The following is a 21055-nucleotide window of genomic DNA, read 5'->3' as shown; positions in this document are numbered from 1 at the left end:
CCAACTATTGTCCTAACAATCTATTTAACAGACCATCAACCCACATGCAAAATAATTTTAAAAATGGTATCCATTAGTTTGTCTGACTCTATCTAAGAAGACACTAATTCTGTGATAGCTACTACAGCTCCCCATTCAAAACATCACTTCAACTGGTATGGACTATACAGTTTTGATGAGACCAGTCATTATAATCATTTTCTATCTTAAAACAGTAAACAATGTAGACATAAAGCTTTGAAAACCCCCTATGGTAACCACAATCTGATGGCTTTTTGGCAGGTGATTCTCTGACACAGTATGTGATTGGTTCCTCCTCTTATAAAACCCTCCCCCCCCTCGGCAGCTGCCATCCTCTCTCCCAGCGGCTCAATGGATGACAGCAGTCCCACTTCCTCCAACTCCGAATCTCTCAGCCCTGAGAGAGTGGGGCTGGGGGGCGAGGCTGGAAAGCAGCAGCAGAGACGGAAGAGGAAGAAGAGGAAGGGCCACAAGGAGGTCTACAACTTCTTGGATAGCCAGGAGTGTAACATCGGCCAATCAGACAAGCATGGGGTGCTGGATAAGGGCGGACAGGAGGCCGAGGATGACGAGGATGAGGAGGAGAACTGGGAGTGGGAGATCAGAGAGAGTGGAGGAGGGGGTAGAGTGAAAGGAAAGAAGACTAAGAGTAGGGCAAGACTTCCGGAGGAGTGGGGAGCGCCCCAACTGCCCATCTCTACAGTCGCCCTTACCGGCATTACAGTGACCAAGTCTGGCCCCTCTGACTCTAAAGCTCCATATTCCAGCCCTAACCCTGTTTTGCCCTCTGCCCCTGAACAAATACCCACAAGTTTCACCAACCATTCCCATGCTAGTCTTGTAACAGATTCATCTCCACGCTCCTACGAACCAATGTGTGTAGATGAATTCCCTATGTCTGCTAAAGATGGCCCAAAAGCAAACATTGAGAAAGTTTCAACATGCAAACCTGAACCTAACTCTAGTTCAGCAACCAGCCCTGCCTGCAAGACTAGTGTCGCAGGGGATGTTAGCGGTAGTCTAGCATTGATGACAGGGGACAATCTGAGCCCAGTCTCCCAGACCTTCTCTTTCCTGGATTCAGTCCTCCAGACCCCTCCAGGCTCCACTCCTGACTCACAGACCACCACCCCTATCACCAACACCCCCTCCCTTGCTACTTCTGCCCTGACAAAGTCCACCCCTACAGAAACCATCATACCTGCCTCACAAGCCAGTTCTGTTTACAACCCCTTCAAGAGCACTCCAGACCTTCCTCCTAGTTCTGCTTTGTCCACCATGCCATCACCCCTAGCTGCCACAGTCACTCACCCTCCAACATTTGCAGTTGGATCAGCCCTCAACGTTGATGCCAAGCCTTTCGTCCCCTCAGCTACACTCATGTCCTCTTTAGCCTTCACAGGAACCACTGCTGCTGTGCCCACTATCCCCTCAGCCATACCTTTTAGTTCCTCAGTTCCTCCCTGTAAGAATGAAGCCAGTCCCACATCACCACAAGTCACTCCCCCTAAAAGTGTAGCCCCGCCTGTTAGCCAAGCCACAGCCAACCCCCTTCCCTCCATCACCCCCGCAGCCCTACCCTCTCTCCCTGCACACTCAGAGCACCAGGAGTCCTCGTCGTCACAGCTCTCCCCACTGGAAGGTTGGTGAACTACAGGGAAGATTATGAATAACATGGGACTAATTTCAACACATTGATTGTAGGTTAAGATAGCAGGAAGTAGCTACTATTTTAGCCCTGTATGCATGGCTCTTGTCTGTCGATTGAGCACCAGGTCTTCTTGATCCTATTCTCTCTGTTTTTGTGTTAACCAGGGCCCGACAGATAAACATAGAAGAGCTTATGTCAATCAGTTTTTAAGCTATTTATACCAACAATACATCAACACACAAATGAGCTCTTCATTACCATTTGAGAAATTCTCAAGAAATAGTTTAATCTTAAAAAAAAATAAAAAAGTAAAATATAAGATTTGTGTCCAGATACAAAACTCTACCCAACTGTTGGGATGAGTATGAGAGACAAATGTACAGTGCTGGTCAGGCATTACCAAACTGCAAAGGTACCGTGATGTTGCCTGATTTGATTTTCCTCTGCCTGCCTGTGTGTATCTGTAACCATGATCATAACAGTTGTATTACTTGCTGCTGATAGCTACTATCTATGCTTGCTCAAATGTCCAAACTTTCATCTGATCGTCAGCTTCCTGTGTTATCTTCCACTATCTCCTTTTTGTCTGTAACACAAACATAACCTGGGTCCTTGCATGCCATTTAAATTCATAATGTCAATCCTCTTACAGCTGTCAATTTATTTAACTTGTGTCCAAAACACTCTAGTCATATGAATTACACTTATCTGCAACAAAACTTCAAAGACTAACAGATGACGCAAATAACATTGATGATCTTGTTATAAGGCCATGTTCAGTTGGGAAGCCTTGGCTCTTGGTACTCAAGTGGGTGCCACTTGACATACCCAAATGCTGGCAGTTTGTCATGTTCCTCAGACCCCTCCTGAGTAGTTTATGCAGCGTGGCAGAAAGCATTGTCCCGTTTGGGGGGGACCACTGCTGTAGGGGTTTGCTGTTGCCATCAGGGGGTCTGCAGTGTTGTTGGGGTGGGTGATGTGTGTCAACTGGCATCCATATGAATGCCAGGAATAAAGGTTTCCTAGCAGATCATTGCATTGTAACAAGACGATCAATGCTATGTTAGATAAACAGTAACTGAACCCACTACAGCTACTACTTGTTAAACTACTGCACTCTGTGGCTGCTTTATTATGTACACTTGTGCAACCTTTTGCAATTCAATACAACAGCTTTGCTATAGGTTCTACTTTATGTATTTTTCTTAAATGCACAACACCATCACTAACTATGACCTGGCAAATCTGCAAAACAGTTGTATTTGATGCAATAGATTGTACAGGAGCACCTTGTGTTGTCAGAGGGTGTTTTTTCAAAGAGTTACAGATTGATTTTTAGCCATTTGTCACTTTGTGCAATTCAAAGACCCACTGCAGTTTATAGGTTTAAAAAGTCTATTCTTGTCCAGGTTAGTCCAGGTTAAAATCTGTTTGTCTGGTATGTTATCCTAAATAGTAAATAAGTTCACCTTCAGATATCATGGTTTCCCCAGTCACTACAACAGGATAACAGAGCTGCAGACCCTCAGCATTGTGCAAGTCTAAAAAAGGTTATGTATCTGACATAACTTTGACAGATAGATTTGACCACCCCCATAAGCGTGACAACCGTGTAGTGCCAAAGCCAGCTGCCCTTTTGGCCTGCCTGACCTCTTATACACTGGGGAAACCCTGATATGACCTCAGTCTAATGCTTCCTCCTCCTGATAACGCTGGGTTTCTTGAGCACTTTATCTCTGGCTGCATCCCACAGTCTGCTGAATGAAGCTTTATTTTCCAGTGTGATTCTCTCTATGCTTCTCCTCAGCACCTTCTCACTACTGAAGTCTGACCCAGTACTTGACATTATGTGTGAAATGTGTGTTAACAGCTCTTGATCAATTAATTGAATCTGACTCTGTAGCTCTAGCCTCAAAATTTCTGATACTGTAGGTCTTACTTCTGACATTATCTCATTCATTAACACAGTATTTTTGATCACACTGACTTTTTAGCTGTAATAATGACAAATCTCTAAAATGTCCTGTAACTTCCACAAGTTCTTACTGGAGTATTGAAGCATGTTCATGATTGATTATTATGATATAAGCTCTAACGCTGACATATTGTTTTGGTTTGATACTGGAGAACTTTGATAATTGCATTGAAGTTGATTGTGACTGACTGAACATCTTTCCTTTCTCTCCCCTTCCCTTTTTTTCTGATTCGTAATGCCACAATCTTGTGACCTTGAACAAAAGGTAAGACATGTTTCTCTTTATCCAGTTTGCATTTTTCACTTTGTTAGGGAGCTAATTAAGTTTTTCTACACCCCTGACTCCACAGTGGTTTTACTGTGGCTGCGTGGTACACAGTTCTTTCATTTATCTGCACAGTCATGGTCAGTTTGGAAAAATAAGCAAGTGAAGGATTTGCTTATAAAAATAGAGTAAAATGGACTACAAGACAAAGAAATCAAACTTAAAATTTTGATACAAACGGCATCCTAACTGTAGGTTTATCTCTAACCTGTCTCAGTAGGGCAGATCTGCTTACATTAGAGATGTATCCTGGGCTCCAGGCTGTAACTTCAGGTGTACTGACATGTGGCGATCAGGAGGCAACAAGCATTTGTCATTTCTGAACAATGTGTTGGCCCATGCTGCCTTTTAGGATATCACACCATGTAATTACGCTGTGTTAGGGGACAAGAACAACACATGCCAAACACGCTAAAGAAACATGACATAACATTTATAGAGAAGGACAACTGGATATTCCAAATTTGATGTCATTTGAACAAACTAAGGACAATAGGAACAATGTATTACAGTGGCATCTGTTGTGGATTTGTACACATTTTGGCATCATAAATCTTGAGCATTTCTAGGGTTGTGAAACGCTTTTCATGCTTTCACAGTTTTGTCAAAGTAGGAAAAATACAGGTGGAACTTTTTAAGTGAGCCAGTTCCTGTGTCATTGTTACTTGGTACATTTAATAGATTGGACCCATTATTATTACTGTGTTGGTATTATTTAAATGTCTTATATTTTACACCTGCTTTGACAAGTGAAAAATGTCTGCTCAACCAGTCAGTAGTAGTCAAGGTAGCCATTTTATCACTTTGTTACCTTCCAGCCAGTGAAAGCTGTACCTGAATGAAATGGAATGGAATCATTTTAGTGGTGTTACTGAGTTGTTTTTACCATTAGACTATTGTCGGTTTTGTTCAGTTCATGTGAGAGATTGTAAACTCAACAAATGAGCACAATGTCCCAATGGCACAGCTGTCAAAAAGGGCATTCTATCTCATCCATCGCAGTATGAAGGAATCACTGTGCATCCTTAGATAACATTTGCCACTCTTCATCCATCACTTAGATTTAAGCATATGCCTTTGTGTTTGTCAAAATGCTCTGCTGCAGAGTGAAGCTTCAACCAGGTTGTTTACTGTGTTTACCCAGTCAACAAGCTTCATGGGAGTTGAAAAATGTAGGATATTAAGACAAGACTGTGATCATAACCGTGTTTTATTTCTTGAAAAGAGCCACTCCTCCAGTATAAATGAGAGATATCATTAAATCTGTCGATGTCAATGATATCTACCCTGTTCTTCTGTTCATCACAAATATGCCACAAACATCGAACACATCATTCAGTTTTTGTATGGCATTTTGAATCTGTTGCAGATGTGTGGCTTTTGAGATGTTAACATAGAGATTTATACTTTCAGTTGGTAAATTATTCTAGAAGCATTTTGGTTATATTTGTAGAAAATCTCTTTAAAATCCGGACAGCAATACATAAATCAAATGCTCTGACAAATAAAATCAATAATCCAGTATTTGTTGTCTCAGGCCTCTAACAATCCCGGTTACTTACATACCTGCCTGTCTGCATGCAGTCTGCCCATGCACTCATTGTGCATGACTGGAGTCCTCCCCTAAGGCTCTAAAGCTATTAGTGTGCTAGTTGCACTAGAATTGAAGAGAAAGTTCAGCCAAAATGTCCTAACACTGACCTGCTGGCTGGAGTGATACTACCAATAGCCATAATTGTTGTTTATGTTCATTAAGATAATCTTAGATGTTTTGTTGCTTATGAGTGAGACATGACTTTATTTAAGTTTGATACAGTTAGCCATGACAATGATGCGCTGCACTCACAGTGCAGAGCCCCTGAGCCTGTCGTGCAGAAGCTAGCTAACTCAGTTAGCACAAAGCACACGGGCACAGGTGCGCGGTCACCTTTTTGAACTGAGTTACGTTGGTGACGGTTATTTTGCCATATCAGTTTTTTTTATTTATGTATTTATTAACCAAAAAATGGTTCAGCTCAGTTGCCAACATGTTGCTTGCTCTTGCTGGTTTCTACAGTCTCACCAACCCACCCATTTTGAAAATGTTAGTCTTTGTAGCATTGCATGTGAGAGATGAGAGTTAGAGGGAGACAGAGAAAGGCAAAGAAAAGCATTTAGTACCTTTTGCTAGCAGGTGAGATTTAAAATCTAACCACACACACACGCACAGATGCAGCGACCTGCTTTTGTCCTTGACAGAAAGCCAGCGAGACTGAATCAAGGTGAATACTATAAATTGACGTAGTCGCTGGAGATCTGTGTGTGTTTTGGTTGGCAGTCTAACAGTGCAGATGGATCATCATGTTGCAGTGTGTTGTAAAGCATCGGGGCGTTATTGACTCTGAGCCCTGCTCGTCAACGCCACCAGGTGTGTGCTGGGAGGACTGCAGCTCTGACTGCAAACTGCTGCAGCTGAAGCTCATCACAGACAAATGGCTTCTGGTGGCAATGACACATCACCGACTGGCTACTGCGTTAGGAATTGAGTGAAATGAGTCCAGTATTCTGAGACCAAGGTACAAATAAATATTAGTATTATATTATGAGATAAAGCATTATAATGCATTATATAATGATAATAATAGATCATTTTATTTCCAGTGAGGCTTTGTGTTCTATTGTGAGTTTCACAATTTCCTGGTGCCCAAGATAATTTCTTCCAGTTTTATTTTTGTCGAAGCAACTGTACCTTATCATCGTGTTGTAATGCTGTCAGAGACGGTCTCCCTAGGAAATCTTTTTCTACAGTATGGTGTGGTAATGTGTTGTCAGAGGTTTTGGAGTGTCAAATATGATGACAGCTACCACGCAGCATCGGATTCTTCAGCTATAATGTCAGAAAAACAAACCCAGAAGACATGAGACGACATCAGTCAGTCACAAGGTAGTCTTGCACTAAAAACAACACTATTTTATAGCCAGCTGTAGAGATGGAACGTTGCAAACACCTTTTGTTGGTGGTAACTGAGTTTTAACTGATATAGGTAGAGTAAATAATGATTTATTTAATTTGTTCCTTTGAGGTGCAATCAGGACATGTGACAGGAGTATCCATCAGTGCATCATATTTTACAATTTGTTTCTCTCGAGTGAGCCCAGCAATAGCACTGTACACTAAAGAATCTCATTTAGAAGACCTTCATGACCTTTTCTTATCTTTTATTTACATCACCCCGTCTTGCAGGTCTGTCTGTTTTCTCTAATGCATATTTGTAGTGAATTTTTGCCTCCACATCTGCTGTCGCCAGAACGCCTGAAAGTTCTTCTTCATTCCTCCAGTCTTCCTGCCAAATCTGACTCATTGACACACAATATATCTTGCAGTGTATATGCTATCAGAGGAGCTGCCAATCTTCTCTTTAAGTTTGAAGTAATTGTTAGAATTGACGTTTTCTTTGATTTCGGCAACATTAGGTCAACTTCACCTCAATTCTTTTAGTCCAGACGGACCAGATATAATTTTAGTGGGCTCACAGAGAGTCTCTGGAAATTTCATGTCCTCCTTTTCTTGCTCCTTTACCCCCAGTCTCTATCTTTATCTCTACTTCTGCTTGCCTGTCTGGTTGTCTCTGACTCTCTGTATTTACTTGATTTAATCTCCCTTTGCCCCCCCACCCTGTTTTTTTCCTTTCTCCTTTCTTCCTTCCTCCGTTAATATTACCTTCATCTGTTGCCCTTCCTCATCTCTTCGCTCATCTCTCTTTATCTATTCCTGGGTTCCTCTGTCTTCCTCAGTCCTTTTGTATACCCTCTTATACCTCTCTCTGCCTTTGCCCTTTCCTTCTCCCCCTCCATCCTCTGTCTCTTTGCCCTTTCTTTCTCCTCCATCCACGTCACATCTTCCCCCTCTCCTGCCCAGACTCCCTGTATGGCTGCGGCACCGTCATTATCACTGCATTGGCGATTGGGGGTGCAGGGTGCGGGGGGCTGTCGGGTGTTGGTGTGTGTGTGGGGGGGGGGGGGCGTTGTCAGGGAGACATAGGAGGTGGTTGCCGTGGAAACAAAGAGACTCTGTGACTGAGGGATGGAAAGATAGAGAAGGGGTGGACTGGGTGTGACAGTCAGTGAGGTCGAAGTGTAAAAATAGAAACGCTCTGACAAGATCCTCCACCCCTCCTTCTATTCCTCCCCTCCCTACACTTCCAACCCTCAATCCCCCTCACCGCTCTCTCTCTCTCTCTCTCTCTCTCTCTCTCTCTCTCTCTCCCTCTCTCTCTCTCTCTCTCTCTGCCCAGTGCCATGGGCAACCAGCTGAAGCCTCCCCACTCTCTGTTTCCTCCATCTCCAGCTGATGTTCAGCAATCTGTGCCCTTCATAAGGACGACTAACAGTGACCTCTGTGATTGTTGCCTGTGCAGAAAGCTGCAAGAGTTTTAAATTTAATTTGAACCTTCAGCTGCTTATTCTAAATATATGATTTGTGATAGAAGTGTGTCTATGGCAGCTTGTTAGTTGCCAAACTTTTTTGTGTCAGAGATTTTTACAGTTTCACTCGGAGAGCCATATTTTCCAGCCTCAAATTTATGATCATTAAACTTTACCAACATGACTTGTATTAGACTTGCATCATTTGCATACTAATGAAAAGAAGGAATAAAAGCTGGACCAAGGACACAAATACATGGCGTGTATAAATCAGGTTTTTTTAAAATCTTCTTATCAACTATAGATATTGAAAATACAACAAAATAGCTCATATATAACCAGTCACATAAAACATACAAAGAGATTAAATCAATAGTCAAATCATATTGGCAGACAAACATACACTGTTAAAAGCAAGTGACAGAGCTCATATCAGAGCAAAACGGAGAGCTGCAATACATGTGTACATGTACTGTTTGTGTGTTAAAAATGGCAATGTGTTTAATAAAGGAATAGATTTATTTATTTATTTTATCACTGTATTGTCATCTATAGTTGTCAGTTATTAGTGGCATAGTAAAATCATCACTACAATATTGAGGAAATTAATAACTATAACTAATTTATTTTATACTGATTAAAAAAAACTGTTCAAAACAAAATGAAATGTTACAAGGATCTCTTAACTGAATTTAGAAAAAAGTAAATACAGAATTTAGGAATTTTAGGAATGAAAAATTCTGTCAGTTGTCTCACTCTTTGTACTGAGATACGCTGCTTGTACTGTACCTACATACTTGAGATTGATCACATGTACACAGATGCAAAGCACTTTCAAACTGTTTCCAGCTACTTCAGTATTCAGTAGTATTTAGTGCAAATGTGTTGTGTTGTCACATTAACTGCAGTTCACAGTCAACACTTCATATTCTTCTGAACAGTTCCGCTGTGTTTAGCTCCGCTGTCAGCTCTCAGCTCTCATGCTGCAGGGCTCGAAACAAGACCACTGAAGGTGATACAGAGAAAAAAAAAACATGATAACAGAACTAGTTAACTGATGTGTTAAAACATATTTTTCTTAGAAGCATTGAGCTTTGTGAGGTTGTTTAGTTTGGGGCCATTTTCAGATATGGAGCAATTGTAAAAATGTCATGCGGCAGCCATTTAACGTTCCGGCATTACGAAATTGTGTATTTTGCATCATATGTCTTGAACTGAACATGAGAGTACATTAAAGGTGATGTCTATTTTTGGTGGTCAAGGATTACAGTGATACCATAGACTACATCATTAATTGTTCAGGTGAAGAGGTAATGGTGAATTCTGTTATACTGTGAGGAGGAAACTGGAGAGCATCTTGCAATAGGAAAAACTACAGTCATGCTGCACATTAACATGTTGACATGCTGAGTACTCAATAGTCATTATAACATTATTACATGATTACTCAGTAATCGTTGGTTAGACCACACCCATCATGTTATCTGTATGTATCTGAGAACTTGGGGGGACTTTCTAATAATAGTGAAACGCAGCAAGGTGAGCCGCCAACGTGACATGACCATACAACAGTAATGTGGTAACTGGTAGTGTCTTTCGCAACTTATGAAGAAAAATATACCGCAGTTATACGTGGAAAAGTTGCCTGCGGCTCCTGCAGTTGGATGGCAGTTATGTGATGTGATTCAGAGCAAAAATCTATAACTGACTGTATCTTTGTTGCCTTCTACTATTGTGTTGTCTAGTATAGTAACTGTCTCTGGAAACTTGTATTGAAAAACTTGTAGTGACTGTCAGCGTTCTGACCGAGACTTGATTGAACTTTCCCCCAGAAAACAGCCTCCTCCCCCGTAAGTGAAAGTTTACTGTTTACTGATGGTGATTATGTAATTATGTCATTTAGAGCGAAAAAACCCACAACTTTTACGCTTTACACAATGCAGTGTGAACAGACAAGAAATGCGAGCCTTTGCTGCAGAAAAGGCTAATATTTCATTGATCAAGGCCCATGACATCTTTGGGGGGGCTCAACAGTAGAACCAATGACTCGGTAAGCAAACCTACTGTCCTCCACTCAATGATGTTGTTGATATGTTCATATTACATGTAAGCCTATACCTAACAGATTGGGTTGCTCAGCATTAGTCATTTTGTTGAGAAAGCTGAAGTATTCAGCATTCCTGATATCATACTTGTCTTGTCTAGCTTTCACAAACAACTAGGGACCATCATGTGATGGGATCTCTCCCGAATAAGGAGTGTACAACAATAAACATGGTGTAGTAGTTGAGACTGACACAGCTGTATGGGCTGTTCATAGTCGGGGGTGATGTGTTTCTCAAGGTGAAGATGAGAGAGAAGTGCATGCCAGTGTTCTTAGAATAATGGGAAGTAGTTATTGTAAATTGGTCGTTCATTTGGCAACTCATCAACTCGGTCAGCTGCTGCATTGGTGGCTGTTAATAACAGCTCATAGTACCTCACAACCCTTGGCTCAAAATAGTACTCCTCCCAGAGTCAAAAAGTGGTGAGTGATAACTGTCTGTATATTGATGGATATGCTACCAACAGGATATGCTAATAGTTAGTTAGGCATGCTTCAGTGGGTACCAAATGTTCTTGCCTGAATGTAGACCAATAGGCCAAACATATGGGACTAAAGTTGTAGCCCAGAAAGCAACTTAAGATACATTTTTAGCATGTAAAAATCTATTCATTTAAATTTTTTTCATGAAGCACTTTAAATTACATTACAGGTATGTACAAGTATGAAAAACGCTAGCTTCAGAATGTGTATATCAATGTTGAAAGTAAAGGATAGAGGCAGGACAGATATATCAGTGGTACCTGGTCAGGGCAAAATAACTTCCCCCACTTCTCCCCCAAACAGAAAAAGGCTAACATGACAACAATGTAAATTAAACAAAATTGGAATTGAGTGTGATCGTGCTAGAACTATCTTTTAAGTCATTTTAGTCTTAGTCACAGACCTCAATATGATTAAACTTACATATTCCACAAGTAATATGAATCACTATTCAAACTAATTCATGGTTGTACATGGTTTTCTGGGATATCACTGGGGAAAAATAAGTTAAACTTGTGCTAGCTGAGCAAACATCTCCACAGCAGTGTGAACTAGACAGAGAAATGGCATCTCTCACTGCAACTGCAGTAGAACTTACATCAGCGGGAGTATAAGCCAAAGGTCGCTGTCACAGGCTTTCTGACATGACAGTCCAACAAAGACCTAATGAACATACATACACCTGTTTCTCACAGAAAAGTGACATTATAGAAGGAGAGAGTTGAATGCAGTGGGGTCAGTCCTCTGTGTCCTCCAAGTTTCAGACTTGTCTTGAAAATGCCAGAACTACAGCTGTCAAAGCCACAAATGTCTCTGCTTTAGCCAGAGAGCACGCATGAATATTAGCACATAACACCTCTGAGGCTCACCCAAAGTTAAACAGAAGCATCGACTGGATTTCTTGCATAATGCCCACCCTGTCCAAGTCTATTGAATGTATGAACAACGCTCTAATCTCTTCCTGTTCCTCTCTCTTTCTGCCTCTCCCTCTTCAGTTACAGTAGACAGATTGTTTATGAAGGATTATGTAATATACTCATTCATCTTCAGTCATGCCTGAGAAGATGCTTTTGTATTTGGCACAGGCCTTGGGTGAGTGGGGTGAGGGGTTGGTTGGTAGGAGACAGTCAGCTGTCATGTGCAGTGAAAAACTCATCGGGCATGAAATACCGTTTCAGAGGGGCCGAGACCCTGACATGGATCACTGACAGTTCATTCCCAGATATCTAGAGATATTTAACACCGTCTACGCATGTACTAAATATCAGTGCTTTCTACATCTGTTTTGCTCCTTTTGTCTTCTGAGAGCACTGCACAATTTCTCATCTCGTCACTTTTAACAGCAGTGCTCTTTAGCTGACGATGCTTTTGTTGGCAAAGGACTCAAAGGAAAAGAATAATGAAAATCCCTTCATTATCTGCTCACCCTCATTGAAAGTCAGGTGAAGTTTTGTTGTCCACAAAACATTTCTGGAGTTTCACAGCAAAACAGCGTGGCAGCATTCTCCTGAACAACTGAACATTAAAAAAGAGTAAAACCAAAACAAAACAACCTAAAACAAAATAAAAAATGTCTCCCCACAGCTCATTGGATGTAATAAAAGTCTCTGGGAACCATTAAATTCCAAATTGATTTGAAAATGTATTATCTGCACCTTTTTGTAGCTGAAATTTTCACTGTAGCTGCTAAGTTACCGCTGCCGCGTCTGATTAGCGTCTTTTACAATGATTTGGGGATCTCTGGCCTTCCTGAGACTTGGATTACACTGGACAAGCTGTATAGAGCAGATTTTATATTAAATGCCCCTCCCCAGCCATGTCAGTTGTTTTGGAGAATGCTGCAGCGCTGTTTTGCTGTGAAGGTCTGAAAATGTTTTGTGGATTACAAAACTTAAAAACCCATTGTCAGGGTGTTGAGTAGATAATGACTGAATTTTCATTTTTGGGTGAACTGTTCCTTTAAACAACAGAATACTACCATACTAAACAAGAGTTATATGCAGGGCGAAACATATGTAAACACCATTGCCTTACCCAACTCTCCAATTCTGAAATATCTGTAACACAGCCCCAGTGTTTCACTCTTTTTTTGCTAAATCAAGGATTGTTTCCTGATCATCTTCTTAACCTGATAAACCTCTCTTTCCATCATGGACACCACTGACTGATACTAGAGTTGCTGAGGTAAAGTAGGGTTTGCCTACCTTTGATTTTTATCTCTCATAACCCCCTCTGAACATGACCTTGGTCTTTGAGAAAAATAGCTCAATGCTTTACACAGCCAGAAGAATTATCAATACCTGTAGCGATTCTGTCAAAAGAGAATACTGAATTCCAGATGGTTGCACTCCTTGAGGTCAATTTATGCTTTCTGCATCGCACATGGAGTTGATGATATGGCTGCTGCTCAGCAAGTCGTGAGGTCATTCTAGAAATTAGCATCAGTTTGATACCTAGAATGTAACTGTGAATTTCATCTTGTATTTCTTAAGCCTCAAATTTTAGGTATGCAATGTAATACTCATAGTTAGCTCCGACACACGATTTCTCATTAAGTCAAGAGAGTCTGTGCCAGGCAAAAATGTTGAGACAGTAAATGCAGGGTGGAAGATGAGATCCTTTGCCGTCAGAACAGTTTTAATCCTCCTTGCAAAGCTGTAGTACAAATCCTAAGCGGAGTATGGTGGGATATTGCACCAAGGGGAAAGTTTCCAGCATATATATATATATATATATATATATATGTATGTGTATGTGTATGTGTATATATATATATATATATATATATATATATATATATATATATATATATATGTATATGTATATGTATATATATATATGTATATGTGTATATATATATATATATATATATATATATATATATATATATATATATGTATATATATGTGTATATATATATATATGTATATATATGTGTATATATATATATACATATATATAAGACAATGTCTCAACAAAAATGTAACCAAATGTGTTCGTCTTTGTCATGTGGTCATTTTAAGATGTTTTACAATGTTAAATACAGTTTACATTGTTGAACAAATGTTAAACACTGAAAAAATAGCATCTTTTCAGAGGAGTATAAAAAGAGCAGAAGTGTTATAGTCATTCTCAATTTCTGGTCATCATGGTCAAGAAGAAGGAGCTCAGTAAGGACCTACGTCAACATCTTGTGCGTGCCCACAGTGAAGGAAAGGGTTACAAGGCCATTTCAAAGCAGTATGATGTCCCTGTGGCAACCGTCCAGAGCATCATCAATAAGCACAAGAGGTTCCATACTGTTAAAAACCTCAGCGGGCGTGGCAGGAAGCGTAAGGTGTCCCCCAAACTTGCCAGGAAAATCTGCCGAGAGGTCAACAACAACCCCCAGACCACAACCAAGGCCCTAATTGAAACACTTTACCAGGCAGGGATAAAGGTTTCACGGTCCACCATTGAGCGAGTCTTGCACAGAGGAGGTCTCCATGGACGCAGGCCTCGGAAGACACCACTGCTCAGGAAGAAACATGTGGAGGCTCGTCTGGCCTTTGCTAAAGGTCATTTGAAGCAAGATCCCAGCTTTTGGTCGACCATCCTGTGGTCTGATGAGACCAAGTTGGAGTTATTTGGCCATATGGATGCTCAATATGTCTGGAGGAAGAAAGGAGAAGCATACAAACCAAAGAACACTGTGCCCACAGTCAAGTACGGTGGTGGAAGCATAATGCTGTGGGGATGCTTCTCTTCCGGTGGCACAGGGAACCTCGTCAAGGTCCAAGGACTCATGAAAAAGGAGGATTACATCAGGATCCTTGACGAAAATGTGAAGGAATCTGCTCAGAAACTCCAGCTTGGTCTCAACTGGACATACCAGCAAGACAATGATCCTAAACACACTGCCAAAGTAGTGAAGAAATGGTTCAAGGTCAATGATGTCAACGTACTAGAATGGCCAAGTCAGAGTCCTGACCTGAATCCCATCGAGAATTTATGGCATCACTTGAAGACCAGGGTGATGGCGAGGAAACTGACCAACCTGACCCAGCTTGAGGCTTTCGCAAAGGAAGAGTGGGCAAACATCCCACAGGAGACATGCAAGAAGCTTGTGGACACATACAAAAATCGTCTGGAAGCAGTCATAAAAAACAAAGGCTATGCTATCGACTATTAAGAAAGACATTGGATTAGGATATGAATAATTTTGAACATGGCATTTTTTGAGAATCCATGAATAAAGTACCCCTGAAATGAAGAATTTCTTGAATTGAGAATTGTTGTCATTCTTTCACTCATTGGTCACATATAACTCATAAACAAACTTGAAAAACTGCAGTCATTTCGTCACAAAAATAAAAAATCACAACAATTAGCAAGGGTATGAATAATTTTGAGGACGACTGTATATGTGTGTGTGTATATATGTATATATATACACTACTCACAATAAGTTAGGGATATTGTTATTTACATGAGTGCTTTTCCTATTTGGTCTGAATTTTAATGAAATAAGTAAAAGTTCCCTTTGATATTACTAATAATGAATGAGAAGAAACACCATTTTCATTAGTTTAATATTTATTACCCCAAAAATTTAGACAATAACAAGGATAGCCCCAAATAACAAAAATTGACAATGTCAGTAGCGGGTGTTTCCACCATTTGCTGAAATGACAGCTTGACAGCGACGTCTCATGCTTCTCACTAGCCTCATGATGTTGTCCTGAGGCAATGCGTTCCACTCCTCCACAAGTGCTACATGCAGTTCTGCCAGGTCAAGTGGGGGTGGGGTACGATCATCCAGTCTCTGCTTCAGCTGGTCCCAGACGTGCTCTATGGGGTTCAGGTCAGGGGACATCGCTGGCCATATCATATGAGGCACTCCGACTTCCTGAAGTCGAGCTGTGACAATTCTGGCACGATGTGGTGCAGCATTATCATCCATGAACGGAAAGTTGGGGGTGTGCTGGCGGAATTGGGGGATGATTATGGGTTCTATGATGTCTCTGAGGTAAGAACGTGCAGTGACTGAGCCATCTACAATAACCAAATCTGTTTTGCGCTGACTGGTGATGCCTGCCCAGACTGTTGCACCTCCTCCACCAAAGGGAACCCTGGGGACCATGTTGACCTCGGCGTATCGCTCACCTCGCCTTCTCCAGCAACGCTGACGACCATCATTTCTGTGCAAGGTGACCCGACACTCATCAGTGAACAGGACGGTAGACCACTGCTGCATTGTCCAGGTCACCTGGTCTTGTGCCCACTGCAAACGTTCACGGCGGTGTCTTGGTGTCAGTGGAGTCACCTGCAACGGTCGTCTGGCATTCAAGCCAAAGCGGTGGAGTCGGTTTCGAATGGTTTGTCTGGAAACCCTAGTACCCCTCACATCTCGTAACTGGGCCTGCAGCTGTGTGGCAGTTGCATAACGATGTCATAGGTCCTTAGGTACTGGTCATCGTTGCAGTCTGTCACTCGTGGGGCTCCACTCCTGGGTCTGTCAGGAACTCTGCCAGTAGTTCTGTGTCTTGATGCAAGTCTGCTGATGACACTTTGAGACACACCAAGTTCACGAGCAACATCTGACTGCCTGCCATCGACCCGAAGGCACGCTATGGCCAGGTGGCGCTGCTCGTCCGTTAAGTGACGTCGTGTGTTAATGGCTGTTTGAATGATGAACTTGGAATGACTTACTGACAATACCATCTTTTTATACCCACAGAATGTTGAAATTGATGCCACATTGAAAAGGGTTGTCTTTTAGTTTTTTGGTAATGGCCCCAATATGTAAGGCACACTGTACACAGTGAGACCATTACGTGGAAAACACAAAATGAGGTGTGTCTATCACCCCAATACAATTGCCTCCCTATCCCAAAACTCTCTGAAGTGATACAAACACCGTATGTATGAAATCCACTCAGTCTCTCACAATATCCCTAACCTTATTGTAAGTAGTGTGTATATATATATATAATATATATATATATATATATATATATATATATATATATATATATATATATATATATATATATATATATATAATTTATAATGTATAACTATATGGAAACTTATACATATATGAGATGATTCCTCTTTTGAGTTACAATGTACCGGTATGCGCACTGCCTTCGTGGGTCTCATACTGCAGAGCATGTAAAACAGGCAATCGAGGAGATGCTGAACATGTGTGAAATAGACAAGCAACGCATCCACGTCATTTTACGTGTCAACATAAGGAATATGAAAAAAGCAGTGGATGATATGGAGGTACCGAGCGTGGGCTGCGTCTCACACACACTTCAGCTGGCTGTACACGAGGGTCTGCTGTCACAGTGCAGCGTCACTGACTCACCTGCTAACACAAGGAAGGTGGAGGCCAATGTTGCAATAGCATATACAGAATAAGGAAGAGCCATATGAAAGTATATACCTTGTTTCAACAAAATAAAAAAACCTATTATGGAACAGCTTGGATGCAGGTACTTTTTTTCTTAATGCAGCTGTAATTTTTTATAAGAAATAGCACTTAGCATCACAAAAATCTGAGTGTAAGATCACTGAGCCCAGTGGTTCTCTGTTTCTTTGTCACTTAATGCTTTGAACTACAAGTCTCTGCAACTTTTTAGCAGGTTAAGTTTCACCTCATTCCAGATTTTTTTCACCAAAAGATGTGATGTGAGAATGTGAACCACACAACATAATTTCAGTGAAGGCACAAATGAATGAAGACAAGAGCACAGGATGAAGGGCGCACAGTTCGCTGATACGCACACAAAATTACCTTTTGACGTCATAGTGGTAAATTATAGCCCCAACGTGTACATTGTCCTTTTTTTTTCTTTATTTCTGTGACTGATATTAGAAGGAGTCCAATGAGAATCTAGTCAGGATAATTACAATCCTCAGTCTCTGTCTCACTAATCCGTCCTTGTGTCTCTCACTCTGTATCAACATGTGAACAGTGGCTGTCATATGGCAGCTGAGTTCCTGTGACAGCCATCGCTCTGTTTGTCTGTGTCCGTGCATGCATGTTTGCCACAACACATGTGTTTGTGTGATCCTGTGTCTTCATGTGTGTACTCTTGTGCACGCTTGTCGCTAGGGCTGGATGCTGAAATTTTGCTCTAACGAATGAGGGAATATTCCGGGCTGTCATGTGACTTTGTGATGTCACAGAGAGCGAGAGAGATAGAGAGAGACAGAGAGAGAGAGAGAGAGAGAGAGAGAGAGAGAGAGAGAGAGAAAACAGATATACAGATAGAGAGAAAGAGAGAGAGAGAGAGAGAGAGAGCAAGGTGCAATTTAGCCCCACAGCTGATCTGTGCAGTGCTCAGAGAGAAGCCGAGACGACCAGACACACACACGCTCACTCTCACTCTCACACTCCTTTTGCCTTGCCTTGTAAACACACATGCGCTTCACACACATCAGCTCAGTTACACACACGCACAACTCTGAGGCATCACTTTACAAAAAGCAAGGATGCATTGCTTCCTTTACTTTCTAAGCTCATAACACTTTGGACACTGAGGACGTTACTGCTTCCTGGACAAGAGTAAAACGACACTGCCTGGAGACAGAAAAAGAGCAGGAGACAGGAGGACAAACAGCTGACAGAGAGGAAGATCAACAACTAGAACAAGAGACAAAGAAGGTGCAAAGAACAGAGAAAAAGAGAGAGAAAAAGAGCAAGACAAGAAGACCTGACAACAGACCGGGACAATGTCTTTCCTGTCTGGCTCACCCTGGCAGCAGCCTGGCATTATTAGTGGTGGCAGCGGGTATGGACAACCTTCCAGTAGCCATCAACAACAGCAGCAGCAGCAGCATCAACAGCAACACAAACCTTCAACTACCCTCTCTGGTTCCAGCATCCCTGCGGCCCTGGCCTCCTCTCCACCATTACCCTACAGCCCGGCCTCTGACCAGCACAGGGACTGCCAGGGCCAGATGGCACCAGGGGGGCAGGTTGTTGGTGCCACACAGGGGGGATCCAAAATAACTTTGACGGAAGAGGATGTGAAATTAGGGCGAGGCAGGACTCAGGAGACATTGTCTGGCTCATCGGCTGAGGCACCAGGATCCCTGAGCTTCAGGATGCCAATGCTAAAGATAGAGGATGAGGGGCCAAGGGTGGGAAGTGCAGGTAGGTTATTAGGGAGTGAGGGACAAAGTCCAAGCAGCCCTATGTCTCCCAACTCTTCTCCCTCCTCTTCAGTACCTTCCCCTTCTATCTCACCTGGGAGATCCTTTCCGACTTCTGTGCCAGACTGTATGCCCACATCAAACCCTAACTTCAGACAAAACAATTTGCAACAAAATTATACGGGCAGCAAAGATGAATTATACATCCAGGGATCTCAAGTTTCTGGCCCAGTGTTGCAGGGTCGGGAGAGAAACACATTGAGCCCTTGCTTCAATGGAAGTAGCAGATCAAGTCCAGTAAATGAAGAGGACAAGAAGAAATCTGTTTCATCACCTACACCTGGAGGCCTACTTGGAAGTCTGAAGGAAAATTCAGATACAGTTCCAACTGGAAATCAAACTCTCAAGCCATCTTTAGCAAAGCAGGGTGTTGCACAATCTACTGGTATTGCTCCTCCTTCTGCTGACCTTACAGGCAGTAAAGCTGTTTTAAACTTAGGGCCTACAGCAAGCCTACCTTCAGCCCCAGCAAACACCGCTAACACTAGTGTTGCTGTAAGTGAAGTAGCGGAGACTAGGGTGGAAAGAGATTACTTAAGCCATACTGAAAAGGGGAACACTGGTCCACGAACTCCAATTGGCAGAGGTGAGGCTGCAATTCATGGCCTGTCACAAGATTTAGGTCAAGTTGAGGATGAGAAAATGGGATCGTGTGCTACCATAAACAGAGAGACAAAAAACAGCCAAAGAAGTGAATTACCACAGCGGACTGCAGTCAGACGGGCAATGTCTGACTGTTCACATCTGTCTGTTCCCATGGTGATGGACGCAACATACCCCACTGGCATGGGAGGCTTGCCAATGATGGTACCTAATGTACCAAATTTTACCATGATGGGAACAGCATGCCCACCTCGAGTGCCCTACCCGCATGCAGCTGTCCGACGCTCACTCACTGTATCAGACGGCACAGGAACTGCAGCTGCAATGGCAACATTTATGTCCTCCCCGTTAATGACTTCACCTGTAATGCCATCTTCCCCACCTCCTAAGAGGCATCAAGGGACTTGCGAGACCAATTTTTTACTTGCGGTTCCACCCCATGCAGGAGCATCCAATAAGAGTACCCAAGATAATAAAGTAAACACAACAGGTAAGAGCCCCTTCTTGTATGCCTATGTGTCTGTTAGCTTGGTTCCAGGTGGATTGGTTGGTGTTTGAGTCTGTTGAGGGGATTGATGTGCGGCATAATTTGTGAGGTATGGTTTTATGGTCCATCTCAGACTTTTCATACCCAAACCACATCCATGTGACAGATGTAGACCCCTCTTTTAGGCCCAAGCTTCTTGTCCTTCGCCTGTTCGGAATTACACTGTTCTGTTATGTTCACTCACCTCCTTGCTTATTTGTGTTGCCTTCATGCAAATTTCTTGCTTTCATCCATGCCACGCAGAAGAATGCAAAGTGTCAGCCAAATGACACGGAAATATTGCCATCAAGTTTGTGATTTGTGACACAACCAATTAACGGATAGAGCAAAATATGAAAAAATATATGTAAGTTGACATTTTTATTTCAGCATGCTTGTTGTTGTCTTCATTATCATGAGTGGCCACCAGCGTCAGAGCAGCCAAAGCTAACCAATCACAGATCTTGTTTTCTCTATAAGTGGTATTTATATAGCCAATATAACCCCAGTGTATTTTTGAGAATGTGTTTATCTTTGCATTACCATTGTAACCTAAAGTACTATCAATTAACTTAAATTCCAGCCACTTGCTTACAACTTAACCAAAGAATTTAAAGTGCCTACACTGGCTTGTTTTTTGTTATTCATACCGAGTTGTGATAATAGAGAAATATCACATCTCCTACAGATTGGACCATAAAGACTGTTGCAGCATTATGCTTATCTGTCTTAATCTTCACAAGGGGTTGTTTAGC

The 21055-nt window shown here is 41.9% G+C and overlaps 1 protein-coding gene across 6 annotated transcripts in view; it reads left to right on the top strand.

The window, feature by feature from the left end:
• The window catches only part of map4l (microtubule associated protein 4 like), a 103908-nt gene that overhangs the window by 46499 nt on the left and 36354 nt on the right, over positions 1-21055 (top strand). For 5 of the 6 annotated variants that reach the window (XM_030404182.1, XM_030404183.1, XM_030404184.1 and 2 more), the window contains one exon: positions 347-1663. In XM_030404182.1, coding sequence (XP_030260042.1) covers positions 347-1663 — 1317 coding nt within the window. Of the gene's footprint in view, positions 1-346; positions 1664-18267; positions 20265-21055 lie in introns of those variants that run through there. The other variant, XM_030404186.1, reaches the window with a different exon arrangement.

This window comes from Sparus aurata, chromosome 21, assembly GCF_900880675.1.
Source record: "Sparus aurata chromosome 21, fSpaAur1.1, whole genome shotgun sequence".
Lineage (NCBI taxonomy): Eukaryota > Metazoa > Chordata > Actinopteri > Spariformes > Sparidae > Sparus > Sparus aurata.
Note: the sequence above shows the minus strand (reverse complement) of the source record. Positions and strands in the feature narration are given on the sequence as shown.